Source organism: Lottia gigantea (assembly GCF_000327385.1).
Source record: "Lottia gigantea unplaced genomic scaffold LOTGIsca_141, whole genome shotgun sequence".
NCBI classification, from domain to species: Eukaryota; Metazoa; Mollusca; class Gastropoda; family Lottiidae; genus Lottia; species Lottia gigantea.
Window position 1 is genome coordinate 496,310 of NW_008707634.1, and position 19,894 is coordinate 516,203.

A 19,894-nucleotide genomic window follows, 5' to 3' on the forward strand; every position below is an offset into this window, starting at 1 on the left:
ATCAAATTTGTGCCAGATGTATTGAGGTCTCATTAAGTTTGGTCAATATAGGTAGTAATATACTAAAGACAGTAAACATATTAATAATAACAGATGTTACGGGGGAATAACAATAGATTGACGTAGCCCAGTTGGTCGATTAGGAATGTGGGTTTGGCACGGAAAGGAGTCAGTTGAAAAAAATCTAAAATTTGGCCTAATCAATCTAATTAAAATTAAACAAAAAATCCTTTTTCTTATTTTTTCCTTTTTCCAGTTTTATCTAACCCAGTTTTTTTTTAACCCCAGTCCCGATCTACTGACGTTATGTTAACCAATCAAAGGGCGTTATATAGGACCCGTTGATAACAAGGGAGAATTCTGGGATAGCGGAACCCAGGGAGGCTGTCAAATTGCTCTATTTGTGTTTTGCTATCCCACAAATCACAATCACATTCTGGTCATTCAAGTTGATTGGTCAAACAAGTTCAAAATTAATAATGCGCGAAAGTAGAGAGGTAGAGGTTGAAAATTTTAATGGATTTCCTATTTATGTATGTATCACAACCTTGTCGTAATTTTGTTACAGAATTAGTTAGATGTCTAATCATTTGTTATCTCCCTTTTTTAAATCATGATGATCGATAACAGGACAAAATCGACAAAAGTGACAATATATGATACAGATTTTAAGTTTTAAGGGGAATTCTTTTATCCCAAAAGAGGAAAGTGGAGCCACTGTCCTGGCTAAATTTCCACTCTGACTAACGTCGACCGTCTACATTATATATCACAATAATGTTCATAAAATAGAACGTAAGACTTCTCTTGATCATTAATATTGAACATAACTTTGATGAGATAATAGAATTAATGTTAAGTTTCTGTTCTACCAAGCGTTCGGAAATCTTTGAGAAGATTAATTGATAGCTTCACTGAAAATTACACTCGGCAATTATTTCTTGTTCTGAAGTTGTCTTGATTAATACCGGTAGGAGTGTAATCACCGTGAGCAATACCCCAAATCAAGCTCGGATCAGACGAGCTACTTTCCAGAATTAATAAATCTTCATATTGAACAATCTTTTACTCTTGTTTTTATCTACATAACACGTCTTGGGTGGGGGGATTCACACATGACATTTGAATGGAGTTAGTAATATATGTGCTGCTAACAATTCCTATCGATCCAGCTGGTGAGTAAATGACAACAGTCCAACTCGTTTACAATATACACAGTAGTTAGTAGTCGTAGGCTGGAATAAGGTGAATATTACATAGCAAGTCTGGTCCTGGAGGTGACATAAGACACGGGATTACGGTCAAAAGTATGGATGCCTGCACACGTTGCGTTAATTATGAATTCAAGGCAGATAATGCTGGATTAGATCACGAAAGACCCGAAAATTTTGTGACGTCACAGGTAAGTTATTTTGCTTAGTTTACAGTTGCTGAACATTTAATATCATTCAAATTTATAGTTTTGATAAGTTTGGCCACGTAACTGACCATGAATAAGTCACACGTCTAAATTACCGTATCAAATAAGTATAGAAGTGTTCTAGTAAGTTAGTAACTTTGTCGAGGGTTAAAGCTATATCTTCAGAGTTCTTATAGGCTACTACGGTTTGGGCAGTGCTAGTAGCGAAAGACTGCTAATACACTGGGCGGATGTCTGAACTGGATTATGTTCAGAAATCCCAACCAAATGATAGGATACATCGATTACATCCCACAGATGAAAATCTTTTTTCAATTAAAAAAAAAAACACCTGTTACTCTACTTGTTTTAATCTACATGTTAAAACATGATCCCTGACAACATGCTCTATTCTCTCCAAGTTCATTTACAAAGACTCGCAAAAATGATTCACTGCATCAGGGATTGCCAGACTTTTTTTTTCTATTACACCCATCAGAAGCTTTGCTTGAATGCATTACCCCATTCCCCCTATAAATCCTTACTATTTCGTGGTTTTCTCTTAGGTTTTCCAAGCAATCTTGTTCATGTCGGACAATATAGCCTGACTATTTCCACCACCAGGGTTTAAGAACCCTTTACTCTAAACCCTACAAAAACCTAACCCTAAACACTACCCTAAAAAATCGAAATTACTTCTAACAGGGTAATTACCCTCAAGTTGAAAAACCCTGATGTAAATGATGTCGTTTATGTCGGTATAATTGTAGAATAGTGGGTTGGGGTAGTAATAAAATAAATTGAGGCTTTAAATGTAATTACTGTTGAACATTAGTGGGATAATAAAGTAGGCGTCATGGAAATAATGCCAGCCTTCGAATCCATGTGTGTCCAGACTTATCCGCGTTTGAAGGTAAAAATGACGACTTTAAAGCTCATCAAGAAGATTGACAAGTGTACTGACGAAGTTTTCGTAACCTTTCTGCTTTAACATTAACTAGGCCAAGAACATAAATACTTGTGAGCATATGTTATCGAATAATGTTATATAGTTAATAACCCATTTAAATTCATCTTGTAACAGAAGAGCATGCAGTGACGGCGCCACCCTTAAGAAGACTGACTGACTCAATGAGGCTGAATTCAAATTTTGGCTTCTCTGTGATGGTGTCATAGACGCTAGCCTCTCATAGAGCGTCTTAGCGGGTTCTCTCAAGAACATTTTGGAAAAACTGAATTGATTTTGTGCATTCTGACACATATTTTGGAGAAAAAGGTAGACATTTAGATTTTCTGAAAGTAAAGTGGAGGTACAAATGGGGGTGATCCCCCCCCCCCCCCCCTCCCTGTACTCCCACTGGCGCCGCCCCTGAGAGCATGCTCTAACTGAGCACCACCAGGCCTTTATTCGATTATTTTATCATATACATTTATCTAATACATATTAATTACGGTTTATATATATAATATAATTTTGACAGACGTCGTCATGCCAACAGACACCTATCAAATATGAATTCTTTAATCGGTTAATTTGACAGAATCTGTGTCTGGTTGACTGACAGAAGCATTTTAAAGGATTCTTACGATTATACTGGTTTGGCAAAATTGGCAAATTACTACATCTTCCACCCAATATCATCAGCTACCCAAAATGTTTCCTTTCTTCATCTTTAAAACAAGCAGAACTAGAAAAAAACAATAGATTTAAAGTTAAATTTTAATGATTTATGAAGTCGTAACACATAAAATAAATTATACACATATAATTCACTATAAAAGCCAAGTTTTTGTTATAACAACTATATACATCATTAAGACAAGTATATGTTATGAGAACAGATACATACATCATTAAGACAAGTATATGTTATGAGAACAAATACATACATCATTAAGACAAGTATATGTTATGAGAACAAATACATACATCATTAAGACAAGTATATGTTATGAGAACAAATACATACATCATTAAGACAAGTATAATGTTATGAGAACAAATACATACATCATTAAGACAAGTATATGTTATGAGAACAAATACATACATCATTAAGACAAGTATATGTTATGAGAACAAATACATACATCATTAAGCCAAGTATATGTTATGAGAACAAATACATACATCATTAAGCCAAGTATATGTTATGAGAACAAATACATATATCATTAAGACAAGTATATGTTATGAGAACAAATACATACATCATTAAGACAAGTAGGTGTTATGAGAACAGATACATACATCATTAAGACAAGTATATGTTATGAGAACAGATACATACATCATTAAGACAAGTAGATGTTATGAGAACAGATACATACATCATTAAGCCAAGTATATGTTATGAGAACAAATACATACATCATTAAGACAAGTATATGTTATGAGAACAAATACATACATCATTAAGACAAGTAGATGTTATGAGAACAGATACATACATCATTAAGCCAAGTATATGTTATGAGAACAAATACATACATCATTAAGACAAGTAGGTGTTATGAGAACAGATACATACATCATTAAGACAAGTATATGTTATGAGAACAGATACATACATCATTAAGACAAGTATATGTTATGAGAACAGATACATACATCATTAAGACAAGTATATGTTATGAGAACAGATACATAATCATTAAGACAAGTATATGTTATGAGAACAGATACATACATCATTAAGACAAGTATATGTTATGAGAACAGATACATATATCATTAAGCCAAGTATATGTTATGAGAACAGATACATATATCATTAAGCCAAGTATATGTTATGAGAACAAATACATATATCATTAAGACAAGTATATTTTATGAGAACAAATACATACATCATTAAGACAAGTATATGTTATGAGAACAAATACATACATCATTAAGCCAATATATGTTATGAGTACAAATACATACATCATTAAGCCAAGTATATGTTATGAGAACAGATACATACATCATTAAGCCAAGTATATGTTATGAGAACAAATACATACATCATTAAGCCAAGTATATGTTATGAGAACAAATACATACATCATTAAGACAAGTATATGTTATGAGAAGAGATACATACATCATTAAGCCAAGTATATGTTATGAGAACACATATAAAACGAATTTAAGGGTAATATATACTAATTGAAGAAACATCATTAAGACAAGTATATGTTATGAGAACAAATACATACATCATTAAGACAAGTATATGTTATGAGAACAAATACATACTTTAAGTGCTATTTCAACACATATGTACATTATTTGAACAAATGTGTGCTATTACTAGAAATATGTTCCTTATTTGAACAAATATATGCTATTACTACAGAAATATACCTTGTTAGAACATATATTATTATGTGCTATTACAACAAATATGTACACTATATATGTTATTAGAACACATATAAAACGAATTTAAGGGTAATATATACTAATTGAAGAAAAATAGATATTATAAAACATATTTTATTCTGAAGACGTTTTAGCATAGATATACAAATATTCAGTTACACTGTCTCGGCGTATTTATCTTACTTCAGCTCACCATTATCTGACAGATTTTAACGGTTCCTTCGAAAGATAAAGAATTTAACGATTTGTGAAATGAAAGCCAAGTTAGATGTCTCTACCACCATCGACCTCTCTGCAAATACCACACCCTGTTTCAAAACTTCTTGTTTGACCTGCCCATTTTTTAACTAAACTCGTTTTTCACCTCAAATAATGCCAAATTTCCAATAACAGAAAACCTTTCGTGCGACAGCAGCAATATTATATACATTATATCATGTACTGTCTGTCTTAAACAATATATTGGTGAAACAAAAAACAAATTAAGAACACGATTCAATGGCCATAGATTCGATATAAATCATAATCTTGACAAATCTGTTTCTAAACATTTTAACCAGTCAGATCACACTATAATTAATTATGTCGGAATTACACCTATTGAAAACCTTCATGAACAAAACGACATCCCAACAAAAACCTACTTCGAGAAAATTTCTGGATAAACAAATTGAAAACAATAATAGTCTTAATGTCCAAGTGGATTATCACATAATTCCATTTGTTGTACTTTTCAGTAGCACAGATGTTGTTGTTACATCCACTCTTACCTAAAAAATGTTGAGATACTATCCAACGATTAAGCTGGGAAAGGAGAAGACGAATTAGGGCAACGGTACTACTGTTCTTGCATATAAACGATGTAATAAAACTGAGATACAAAGCCATTTACAAATGTTATATTGCGATTGTCAATCGCATCTTGGCTTAGAGATTAAACCACAACTCTGACCGATCGATTAAGATCAACGATTAAACGGGTAGAAGATAACAGTCAATGAGGGCAATGTGCTACTATTCTTGCATATAAACGATGCAATAAAACTGAGATACGAGCCATGTACAGATGCTCAACTTAGTTTTCCTATCTCATCTAGGCTTAGAGATTAAACCACCAAGCCTGCCGGAACGAATCAGGTCATACTATCTCCAACCTTTCTTCACAGATGACCTTGTAGTGGTTTGGTTTGATACATTCGTTTCAGTTGCATCAGGCATCTCATGATTTATTTATGTCCTAAAGATAGTTAAAGATAGTGAAGCAGTCTTCACATCGCTCAAGAGTGACGAATCGATTTCTGACAAAATGTTTAAATCATGGCATGCACCAGCGGATGTAGTGGGCGTTTTGGTATCCTTTATATCACGTTGGTTCCTGAACTTGTCATCTTGAGATGTATCGTTTGATCTCCCCCTTGGTTATTTTCACGCAGAAAAGATAAAAATAGACTGACCGATTGAAGAGTGACTATGGAAATATTGGAGTAAATTCTTGAGAGGGTTTATTTCGTCACCAACTAACCTCGTGTTTGGAAATACTCAGTCCTAAGTCGACTTGAATATCCATTTTAAAAAAAAAAAAAAACAGTTATAATCAGTGGTAGACTGAAATCGTTTGTGACCAAAGGCACTAAAAACATAAAAAATATGGATTCAAAATGATAAGCTGGATAATTGCTTCACCGACAGTCATAAAACAGCATTAAAAGCAGAAATGTTAGAATTATTCCCAAATGGCTTTAAAGATATGGAATTCAGGTTGGAACATTTACTTCTATATCTGAGGTAGACTCAGAAACGGTAACTGTCGACAGTTGTAGATAGCGGTTACCGCTTACTACGTGCCGGAAGGCCAGAACGAATCACAGAATGCTTTCTTGTGTCAGATACACAATCTGTTCCGTTCTGTTAACAGGTAATTTTTGTTATGTAAAAAGGGTTATTCACACCTTTATTATATTGATCACACTTCAACAAAAACGATATGACGCGATAATTCATATTGTTGAGTTTTACCTGGTCATTTCCTCATTCAATTGAAATCGATGTATGTTGCAATAATACAATAAACAAAACGTGATACCTGTTTGTACTGATAATGATATCGATTGTAAACAGAAACATATGCTGAATACAAATTAATTGACTTATACCAGTAATAATATATTATTTTATGTTTTATCTCATATCAAAGTCATGAGTTGGAAAGGTTCGTTATCCGAGCAAATTATATTGTCAGAAAGACATGGTGACATTCATTCTAAAGATAGTATGCCACACAGTTCCAGGGCGAACAGTGTGACCTAAGCTATAATTAATTTCAAAGTGACACGATACGATTCATTCTACCGTCATCTTCGCAATGGTCAAGGTATTCATTTTATACCTTGACTGCAATGCCCACTTTCTTGTTTCACGATCAGCGATTTGATTGGATTGTACGCCAGTAGATACATCTATTATTGATTATTTTTACGATCTTCGTATCGAAGACTGTATTCACTAGCGTACCGTCCAAACTGTCGAAATTTACAAAAAAAGAATACTACGGAACTTGGTGTTTGAAAGGTTCTCTAAAGAGTTATACACTGGCTTGAAATCAACATGCTTTAATTAAAAGGTGTCTAGACATATCTATATCAATTTCTGTTTATTTTTTAAAAATCATCCTTGTTTTGTTAATAATAAAATTAATATAAAGATAATTAAGAATATACACATACACGCTATAAATAATCGTATACTAACACTGATTTCCACAATGTTAAGCTTTTACAAACTTCGTACTTATACCTTTTATATACAGTAGATAGATACAGTTGTATCATGGATGTTTGTAAATGTAGCGAATTGCGGTAACGAAAACACCCAACTAGAGGCCTCGACAGAAAATCTGTGAACACAAAGCCTTAATGTTAACCGCATTTCTGTCAAGGGCTCTGATTGGCTGTATTAGCTGGCGTACAATCCAATCAAATAGCTGCATTCTGCGATACAAAAAAGGTGATTATTACAAAGATCACGATATCGTATTGTTATTATTCCGCAATGATTACATGAATTCGGAAATAACATGTACTTCTTTTTTTACATGGAAGAGAAATATAATCTAATATATATTTATAACACTTTTATTAAAACAAATATATATCAGTTAGATACAAATTCGTTAAGTCAATACTAGATATATTTAGATAATGACTATACCGGGCGACAGGTGTTTGGAAATTGACCTGGGTTCAATATTTTTCCAATAACTTACATTTACCATTCATTGTCATTCTTAAAAAGAAAATTGACCTGAATATTTTAAGGTCAAAATACTAAAGTCAATATTTTTTTTTGTCAGATATTTGCGTTGTGCTATCGTCACAAATTGTGACATGATAGTGTGATCTTTTAATTGTTAACGAACAAAACGAGTAAAATTAGTTAGCAAATTCTGACATGATAGTAGGCCTAGTTTGGTTTATTTTGTCAGATTTGTGTATAGTCCGAAACATCTGCCACATTTCCAGCCTCTGATATTTTGGCAGTTATTTTGGAGTAGAGTAAAAAAAATATACCCTGTTAATCACACCAGAGTTACCACACCACCGAAGATGTTTTTTTCCCCATCGTATTGCGAATACGGGTTTTAACATGGTCTTTTTAACCCCTATTAAACTAAGCCCCCTACACATTGGTTTTTGGGCATGGAAATCAGATCGGCGGAACCGAAATGTGAGCGCGAAAACAAAACAAATTATCGATTTGCCGCCACTCGTTTGAAGATATAAGAATACATTCTCTCCACTTTATATTCCAAAGTTTAATTTTCTATCACCTTCAATTCTTAACCAAAAATCTGACTTAATTCTGTATCGTTTACATTCGCAAACATAGAGTCATAACGAGTGGTTTAATTTGATTGACTGTGATTTCCTACAAAGATTTCAGGGCCACATTTGATTGGATAATTATGAATGTGTAATTTTCCTCACATGTATTACCACGGCCCCGAGGAAGTATGACGAATGGGGTGTGGTTTGGACACGATGGGTATCACCGTAACTTTTATTTTTATGTATCACGTGACTCTGTGACCTTTCAACTTTTGGCTGCGCACGCAGTTTTAAATGGCGGATGCGAAATCAGTTTCATTAAAAATAAATGACATGAATGGAGTAAGGAGAAAATGATGGTATGACTGAACTACAAAAATATTCACCTGTCTAAATATATCTGGGTTTTGCAGATCCGAAGTATCCAAATAGGTTTATCCACACCTGCGGAGATGCAGAAAGTCTCCATTTTACATGGCCTAGTTTGTCTGTCTCTAAAACAGCCAGACATCTGTCTAAATGGCCATCAGAGATTGGAATAGGAACAAATTCTTCAGTCTAATTTGCGTAGTATCGTCGAACCTACGAAGAAATCGGGTACTACTAGCTAGAAGATTGTGATAAAAGTGGGACATCACTCTGTCACAGATTGGTATTTTTGTCCAAAAAATCTCAAAAGCGTGCATTATCACTTACACTAAATCAATTTTCATTTAATTACTTCTAGCTTTATTATTGATTTTATAACAAAAATCCTCGAGGGCATGATAAGACGATGTACTTTTTCGGACAACTATCATCAGGCCAAGAAATTCTTACTACTTTATCTGCAAGTAGATAGTTTTATATTTTTCTGTTATAAATTCATAAATACGCCAAGCATAATGTTCTACAAGAGCAAATTCTAGATGCAAATATCAATCATACATCAATAAACAAAAAGTAAGAGTCAGCAAATATAACAAGGAATTTCTCCATCAACAAATGTTTTATGGAAAATCTTGCAGTGACGTCAGCAATTATTGTTAAAAAAGTAACAAGCACAAATGAAAAAGGGAAAAAACGCGAGTAATAATTGATACCATGAACTCCTGTTTTCCTTTTATACAGAAACCCAAAATAGCTGAATGGAAAATCATTTTGAATGGCAATAAGTTAGGAAAAATGAATAATCAGTAATCAGAAAATTACAGAGCTTCTTCCCTCTACCAGATTACTTCGTGATGTTTCAATCAATTCCTCTTACCCGATTGTCAATAGGTATGAATATATGAATGGAAATTTCAATCAAATTGTCTAATGAAATTGGTCTAATCTAACAGCTGGGGTTGATAGGAGCTATGACCTGTAAATTGCTGACTTATTGAAAAGAACAATATGTCAGGAACGTAAATCAGATGGGATTCATCTCATTTCATAGAAAATGATATTGGAGGCATTTTGTCCCTTGGTTAGATTATTTGTATCAAAAACAAAGAAGAAATCTTACTATAGTTGAGTTGTATTGTAGATTTTTTCAGAAAAGTTAAAAACGCAATCTTTTTGAAAGAACTGTGTATGTGTTTAGATATTGACTGATGTAGTTCCTATGTGTGTTTGTAAAGCGCCATTGAATACACACAATCGAGCAATAATGAGCACTATACCAAGTTCAATAATCTTAATCTCTAGATGAGTTCTTCCTGCAGCATTTCAGGAGGTAAAAATTAGACACATCTTAGTCCATTGTCTTCAGTATTAATTATTAGCTAACAGGTTATTGACTTTACCAGGCCCTGTGTTGGGGTAAATGTATTAAATGTCACTGCTATAGATCACCAATAATTGGCTAAAGGCAGAATATATATTTGTCTGAATGCCAAACAGTACAACTAATCTGCAAAGACAGCTAAAACTATAAATTTGAATATACCTGATATGCAAGGTACATTATTCTCTGGTATTTATAAATAGCCTTCTTTCCCAAGAATATGTCAATTATAACGATTTTTGGTACATTGAATTAAAAACTGTAGGTTAAAATAAAATCAATTATTTCCAAGCTACTTCTCATAATATGTTATCTGATTTTCTCATACATACAAGCAACATTACCTAACCTCTGGCTTTATTATACAGATATAGCCTAACCAATACCACAGATGCTACCTAACTTCATCGTATCATACAATCAGATAAAACATAATTTCTATCATACAATCATATTTTACAGGTCTTAATCAACAATGGATATAACTGTAGGCCTACTTTTATCATACAATCAGATATTAGCTATTTATTGTACAACAGAATTAACATTCATCATATATATGAACTACCTTTATCATGCAATAAGATGTAACCTAACTTAATCATACAGTAAGATGTAACCTAACTTAATCATACAATCAAATGTAACCTAACTTCATCATACAATCAAATGTTACCCAACTTTATCATGCAATCAGATGTAACCTTACTTTATCATACAATCAGATTTAACCTAACTATATCATGCAATCAGATTTAACCTAACTATATCATACAATCGGATGTAACCTAACTATATCATGCAATCAGATGTAACCTTACTTTATCAAACAATCAGATTTAACCTAACTATATCATGCAATTAGATGTAACCTAACTATATCATACAATCAGATTTAATCTAACTATATCATGCAATCAGATGTAACCTAACTATATCATACAATCAGATTTAATCTAACTATATCATGCAATCAGATGTAACCTAACTATATCATGCAATCAGATGTAACCTAACTTCATCATACAATCAGATTTAACGTAACTATATCATACAATCAGATTTAACCTAACTATATCATACAATCAGATTTAACCTAACTATATATCATTCAATCAGATGTAACCTTACTATATCATACAATCAGATTTAATCTAACTATATCATACAACCAGATTTAACCTAACTATATCATACAATCAGATTTAACCTAACTATATATCATGCAATCAGATGTAACCTAACTATATCCTACAATCAGCCATCATTATACAACTAGATGTTATCTTCCTTTATCATACAATCAGCAATGAAATATCACCATCATACATCAGATGTAACCTAACTTTATTTAGACCTTAATAGGCCTTATCCCTTGAGATTGGGCAACTTCATCGAGGATGACAATTGCTTTCGCCAATGATTATCCAATTTCACAAACTTCTGAATAAGATATTGAATTTAATAGAAAACTCCTTTGAGACTGTCTAGACCATCAATCAAAAATTCGAGAATTTCTTCAAACTTACTGTTACCTGGTCAAATTAATTTCAGCCTCTCACTGTGGTGTCTGAAAACATAATTTCAAAGTATACTAACGAAATTCTTCTTTCATAAATTTTCAATTTTTAAAAATGTAATGCTTAAGGTTCAAGTCAGTGTATCTTAAGTCAGAACAACTTGACCTATGTATCTTAAGTACATCCAAGTCAATGTATTTGAAATAAATGTATCTCAGGCCAGTATATCTACGCCAATGTATCTTTAAAAAGTATATTTCAGTCAATATATCTCGGGTCAGTATATTTTAGTCAGTTTATTTCAAGTCAAAATATCTAAGCCAATGTATCTCAGGTTAACATATTTAAGTCAATGTCTTCCCGGTCAGAATATTTTGGTTAGTGTGTCTTAAATCAGTAGTGTACCCTAAGTCAATGAAACCAACTTAAAGTCTGTTAAACTAAGTCAATATGCGCCAATAACAATTTCTAGAAAAGTTGAACTTACTAATTAAAGAATTTTTTCTCTAATCAAAATAAATTGATGAAATCAATAGTTTGAACGTTGTTTAGTTATAATTGACAATACATAAAGAAATTCTATTAAAAACTAGAATTGTATAGAATTAAATATTATTAAAGGGATAGATGTCTCTAATTATGGAATTTCTCAACTGAGAGACAGTAACATTAGCCTTAACTTATAATTTTGTGCTTAACGTCCAATGTGATATTGAATACCTCCAGATGAATAGACAAAATTCTTCTTTTTGATTGAATCGTTGGGCTACTTGCTTTGGGGACGTTTAAGTTTAAGTCTCATCTTAAGACATAATCTCTTTCAATTAAGTTTAAATCCATAGTGGTACAGATAAAGAAATTGTGTTTAAGTGTTAAAAAGGTTATTGAACATCTCACGTTCTAAAACCCCAGGAGATTAAGAATAATCGGATTATTGTATTTTTATATCTTTATCTTTACTAGCACAGTTTTATTATAGCAGTGATAATATCTTCTGTTAAGTATAGTTTCTGAATCGTTACAGTATTTATTACTTACGCCATAGGTTATTGTATATTCAAATAGTTTGACCTTTATAATAGAATACACTATGAATTATGTATTTTCGGAATTATCATACTTATACTAATTACATCTTAACTATATAAGTGAACTCAGTTTGCTGGTATTACAAGACTGTTGCTTTCTGAACACTCAACAATATTCTTAGACTTGCAAACTTATCATCCCTTTCGGTAAGTCCAAATTGTAATATATATTGGATATTGCTTTTAAATATAAAAGGGTTGCACATCAGCCAATGGGTAACAAGTGACTTTGGAAACGGTCTCTTCTACCGGAAGTAACATGTAATATCCAAATTATTTAGTTACCTCCAGTTTGTTATATACATTATTCCAAGCCTTACCAGTTCTTTAACAGAAAAAGATTACGAAAACTGCCGAGGATTACCGAATGTTACAAGATTAGTACATTCGTGTATTTGAATGAGGTTGATCTGATTCATATTATACGACCTTCCGTTTGAAATTATCTATCGTATACGATAATTACATCACAACGGGATAAATTATTCACCATAATTGTTATAGCATTCAATTGATATAGTACATGGTGTAATTAATACATTTTGTTATCTTTATCATCAAAAATACACTTGTCACTTGTTTGATTATCAATATCTGTTAACAGTAGTCCAATTAATATCATTAATCATAACATAATATCATAACAGTAATTATTATTTGATAATCATTAATATCAAGTGTTATTTCAGTAAATATTGTTTTAATAACAAACAGACACTTCATATTGGCAAGTATAGTTTAAATAGGGTGGAAAGTTTCAGTATTAATAATTGCTCTCATTAAAGATGGGTTTCCCTATTCTTTACTGTCAAATTAAGCAAACTCATGTTCTTATTGCATATCATTAAGAGTTTTAACCAATCATAATATGTTTACAGTCTGGATAAACAAAAAAAGACTATTTGATCTTTCTTGATCGGTCACTCATTGGAATTCTGCTGGTAATTCTCTTCTAATTTAGCTCATGATAAATTAATTATAGACATGTCAGACAAGCTGGCATTTTTCCAAGTCATTAGAACACCTCTACTTTCTATTCATATACGTATTAGCATTTTCATTTTCATAAATGAAAATAAGGGAACCCATCTTTAATACTTTATATTAACATATAATTAAAACAGAACCCGAAATTTGTTGTCACTCATAGTTTCACGCTGTGTGATCTTCAAAAAACTGATTGTTCTTCTTTATTGAAGTTTGACAAGTAGTTCTTGTTTGTCTAAAGACTTGTATTCAGGGACATTGATGATGGTTTCATTTGTGTGATTAAATTCACTGTGAATTTAAAATTATAAAATCGAATTTCTATTTATTTACCTAGTAACATCATATTTATAAAAGAATAAATTATAATACCATGACCCATCTTCAAAGCAGAATGGTCACGGGTTGGTTTTAAATCCCAATATATCCGCCCTGATATTGACATAAATTCTGCCAAATTGAAAATGTTTCGTTTCATAGTATGAAATCCTAAAAATCCTTGAAATAAACAATACTTTTTTAGCGCAATTTTTTATTAGTGGTTGGGCCGGTAAGAGCCGTATCTCGGTTGGGATTTAAAACCCACCCAATGGTAACATTATATAAGCAATTCGTGTTCCATGTAATGACCAGATCATAATATTATACCGTTCCAGTCTAACTGAAGTCAGAACGACATTAATGAACAATTATGGTAAGATATTGGATTGTGTAAGAACCCGAGGTTGAAGTTGTGTTCCTCTACAACAATACAAATAATAACAGTCATCTATATATATTGATTACAATGATAACAAGTACATGTAAAGTATTGAATTTTAATCACTTATTAACTTTTATAGATTTCTTTGACACAAAGTTTACAATTTCATTAATGACGTTACATAAAGGCTGTCTTACACAATCATTCTTTAAAATTCCGTCTTAACCGCCCTGTCGTTTCTTCAAACAGTTTATCTAAAACGTAATAAAAATAATATTCGTAAAGAGAACACGTGCAAGTGCAGAAGCTTCTCGATCGGTAACAGGCTGAAACTCCAAAGTAGAAAAGCATTAGATAACCCTCCTGGAAAATTTTCTAGAACCTATAGGGCTCACTGTGCATTTAATCTTAGAAATATACATTAGATATGGCAATCTGTTGTTGATGTTGTTTGGTTATGGGCTGTGTCCTTGGTCTAGTCTAATAAACGACGGCTTGAAATTAAAAGTCTTTTTTTGAATCTAAGAGAGTTTGTAACGAATCACAAATTAATCCACATCCTGTTAACAGACATATGTAGACATATCAGGGCTACAAGACCCTTTCATGTTCTTCTTCAGTATCCATTACTATTCTGCTGACCAAGTCATGGATTGTCAGATTAAATATCCTTAAACTAGCAGAGAACTGTTGTAACTTACTGACAATATTTATATAGATTAGTAGATTTAATTTGATTACAAGCAACTATTCAGTGACTGTGTAACATAACCAGAACGCTATTGTGACTAAATATAGTGGCACAAGCAGAACTTTCAAATCCATTCGATTCTGGGAAATTTGAAAATCAACGGCTTAAATCCAATTTAAAGAGTATTCTTTCATTATTATTACATATTTTCAATAAAAAAATTCATATATCTCCTGGAAAATTGTCTTCTCGGTCCTGACCACTCCAGTTTGGAGCTGCCACTGACAGGACACAAATGTTTTATAGCATTGAGATAAAGTTGTTAACTTTCTGGAAAAAGAACAAGTTTGCTTACTGAATGGTTATTGTTATAGCAGTTGTTGAAGTTGATAATTAACAGGAAGTACTCTCTCCATAGTCATCCGATATACTGACCATGTGTGAAATTGGTATTTTCCATGCGTAACGCATTAACATCGACTCCAATGGCCAACGGAAACATTAGTAGAACATACATGTACTATGATTTTGTATTGTAGAGATTGATTCATACTTATTAATCACATAAACATAACAATAACTGGGTAGTTATCATCAAAATGACCAAAACTCAAAGCTAAAACTAAACATTCGAGTTTATTTTGAGCAAAATTCGTGTTGTTGTAATATTGTTTAACATTTGTAGCACATTTGCGATTTGAAGCTTTACAATTTTGGGTTGTCCTTTATTACTTAGTTTAACTGTTATTTTAAGAAAAAGACAAAGTTCATTAGTTGATAATAATGTTTCGCTAATATATTGTTTGCTTTTCGGGTTTCGTTTCGCGGTTCGGGTCGTTAGTACTTGGTTTATTTATGATTTATTTTCGTTTTTTTGTCGAAACGGATTATAAATCTGTGTCGTAGTGCCCTTATCACCCATTACAGTTTGCGTCTATTTTTATATTGGAAACCATAAGCTAGGGGCACTATTCTCTACCATCTAATATAGTTTATAGTCATTCAGTATCAGATATTCTAGTATCAGCTATTGCCAACGGTCAGTTATGGTTGGCACAAGGTCACAATGTCTTTGATTGCTAATTATTTACGTATTTGAGACCTCTAGCCAGACTGTGCTGACAGTGAATTATGAGCAGTATTGAACCGAATTCATCAGTTTTCCTCTAGATCCGACAAGACCTCGTTTATTAGGGAAACGTGATTATTAGTTTACCAGCCGGTATATACATCTCTTGGCCCTTGTTTTGGGAATTAGGCATTTCAGCCAACGATGAACATTCCCTGACTACAAAGGTTACTATGTATATAAAGTCAATGAACCGGATACTATAGTCATTGGTCAATATGCCAAAACATCTTGTCTCGTTCGAGATGGCACGTTATACGTGTTAATCTATTAATTATACGTGCTTGTTTACTGCCAAAACCCTGCCTTAAGATCTAACATTGGAAGAAATTTTGCTAGATCAATTTGAAATAATTGAGATATTCAATAAACCATCCATTTTTGTACAAGTAAGCAATACTTTGTAGAAGCAATAGGCGATACAGTAACGCTTGTGTCGATCCACTTAGAGAACTAAATTTATTTCTGTGGTAAAACTTGGTAATTTAATAGAATATCAGGTAAAAACTATAGTCTTAATTCAACTGTTCAGAAAATATAAATTATTTTTCAGTTATCACTAATGTGACATAAAATATATTAGAAAGCATGAATAAAACAGCCCAATGAATTTGTGGTTGGATTAAAATTTAAAAAAAAGAGATAGAATTAGGAATATTTAATTAACCAATGTACAGTCAGAACTTATTCAATTTATACCCAGTTTTAAGGTCAAACTTAATTTCATCTTCAAGGCGTACGTGCATCATATTTGGTTATCATTTTCGTCAATTTTCATACATTTCATCATTTAACGTTACGTTAGATGTTAAACTATGACATGCACCGTAAATCTGAAAGCTAAAAACAAACACTTATATTAGATTTTCTTATTTGCCTGTCAGATTTTATTTAACTGCGTCCAGAAAGTGTAATTTTAGAAAACGTTGTTTACGTCAATTTTCCCATCCTTTATGGGTAATCGATTGACCTCTTATTCAGAAGTTAAAACTGTATAAGAATACGTTAGTCTGCTAAGACTTTCAGTCGACATGAAATAATAGTTTAACATGTATATATTCTAATTGAAGGTGCCAGAACATATTTATCTATTTTGTTCATTAGTCTTATTATACAAAACAACGCAAGCTTTATAAGCCTTATTACGTTATAACCGATCGATGTTCATTATTCTTCACTACATGCATCGCCTGGTGATTATAGCTTTTTCAGTTATATTGCTTAATAATTTATTATTGAAATTCCCAAAGGCTTATAACTATTGAAAAAATACACAATTCAGTTTATGAGACGTACGGAAATAGCATCCGAATAACGATCATATAAAATATTATTCGTAATTGCACATCTGCTTTGGATCTACAGATATCATATTTGTAGATTAACTCCTAGGTACGAACACATATAATGATCAAAATACAATAGAGCCAGATGCCCGTTGCAATTGGTAGAATTGGAATATTGGAATATTCACTCATTTCATGTTAAGCATAGTCAAACGCCATCATTGTATCCCGAATACGGGTTCTGACATAGTCTTATGATGGTCAAACAAACACTTTTCTAACATAATATGAGTAGAAGATCCTAAGCCGTTTAGAACATCAAACTTGTATATTGCAAATTTTAATACTTTTTTTTGTCGTATGTTCTTCCCTTTTGCCAGAGTGATATTCGGCATTGATTTTGGTTAGTGGTCAGGGCTTATGTAATTGATATATTCGTTTTATCCACAATCCTTCATTGAAATGACCCGAACTCCCTTCCGAACCAATATAAATATATACACCTTGATACGTCTCTCGGTCTTTCTAAAAGACTTATTTACAGCTGGGTAAAAATCAGTTTCATCCTTTACTTGGCAACACATATTACACATTGTTTTGTCTTTGTTCTCTCGACCTGTAGTTTTATCAGTGACATTCGACTATGACATATTCTGAATTAATAATGAACATACTATAACCGTGTGACAGTTTTTTTCTTTCAATTATGAAATTATTTAGTGAACTGTAATAGAAATCATTAAAGTGACAGGAATTTAATGAGAATTGCACTCGATCGTGATTAGATAGTGGTAAGCAGCATGAAGGAGAATACTCAATCAGTGTGGTCAGGATATCTTTAGCTTTAGGCCAGGGTTGTGCAACCTATGGGTATTTTTTTTTATATATTTGGAGGGTAATGAAGCGCTTTGTAGTCTAGCATAATTTTTTTTAGACAATTACAATTTAAGTCGTTCATTCAGTCAGGCTATATTCTCCAATATCAATAAAGGTTGCAGGGAACACTTAAGAGAAAATCAGGATTTATAGGGGGAATAGAAATGAAAAAGGTTGAACATCTATACACTAGGAATAAGTAATTTTCATGTAAAATGGTGGTGACAATAAGTTTTGAAAATTATGCATTGTATTATTCTTTCATTGCCGGGGTTTATAAATGTTACTGTTTATAAATGCCTTAAAGCTCAAAGAGAATACTTCGTTTCGCCTTTTATACAATATGACAATCTTTATCATATTAACGGAATCAAAGTCACGAGGTTCCTTCAGGCTTCCACGAGATCACGATCAAAACAATCGAAACATACCGAGATTCTTTCCATTTATCTGGGACGAAATGTCAAATATTTCTTAAATGTAAATGCGCGTGAGCTATTAAAAATACGACGTACAATTTTAGCTATATATTACCTCGGGAAATGTACTTATAGAAATTCTAACGCTGCAGCATTTGAACAAAAATTAATTGTTGAACTTGTTGATTCCGTTTCTCACATCGTGTACTTAATTCTAATCCAGTCTTAACCAAGATTTAATCAACACATCACCAGTGTTCAAATAGTTTAGTAAATACCAGGCAATCTGTCGACCAGAGAAATTGATTGACAGTCAGAATCGTTGGGTGAAATATTGTTTTCTAACATGTCTATTTTCCACCAGAAAAACGACGGCAATTTCTTCGCCATTTACACGAAAGATGTCAAGAAGTTAACTTCTTTTATAATATAATTTCTGAGAATACTTAAATACTTGTTTGTTAATATCACGTTAGCAAATACGCTATTATATTGTACTGCAAAAAATATTCAAAGTGTAAGCGAAGATACATTTAAATATTTGCATATCACCCTTTCTACATTATATGTATGCTATGATTGTCTTGATATCGGCATACAAACTTAAAGAAAGTTAAATAAATGGATTTTCAAGGATTTTACATATTAAATTGACTTCATTTATACAATAAAACTGATTTTACTTTCTTTGAATTGTCAATGCTTGTTATATTTTAAATACAGATTAGATGTGATAAAAAGTATATTCTGTAGGGAAAACAGCCACATTATTGAGAAATATTTTCTATAATTCTATACGTAGTTGGCGAACATTTGTGAACGTTTCTCTCTTCTTCAAAAAATGTTCAAATC

At 32.2% G+C, this 19,894-nt stretch overlaps 1 protein-coding gene across 1 annotated transcript in view; it reads left to right on the forward strand.

The window, feature by feature from the left end:
* The first annotated feature begins 1,093 nt into the window (after positions 1-1,093).
* Positions 1,094-19,894, forward strand: part of LOTGIDRAFT_205169 (hypothetical protein) — a 38,879-nt gene continuing 20,078 nt past the window's right edge. Inside the window, exon 1 of the mRNA XM_009049951.1 lies at positions 1,094-1,402. Within this exon, the coding sequence (XP_009048199.1) occupies positions 1,310-1,402 (93 nt within the window). The 5' untranslated portion in view covers positions 1,094-1,309. The remainder of the gene's footprint in view (positions 1,403-19,894) is intronic.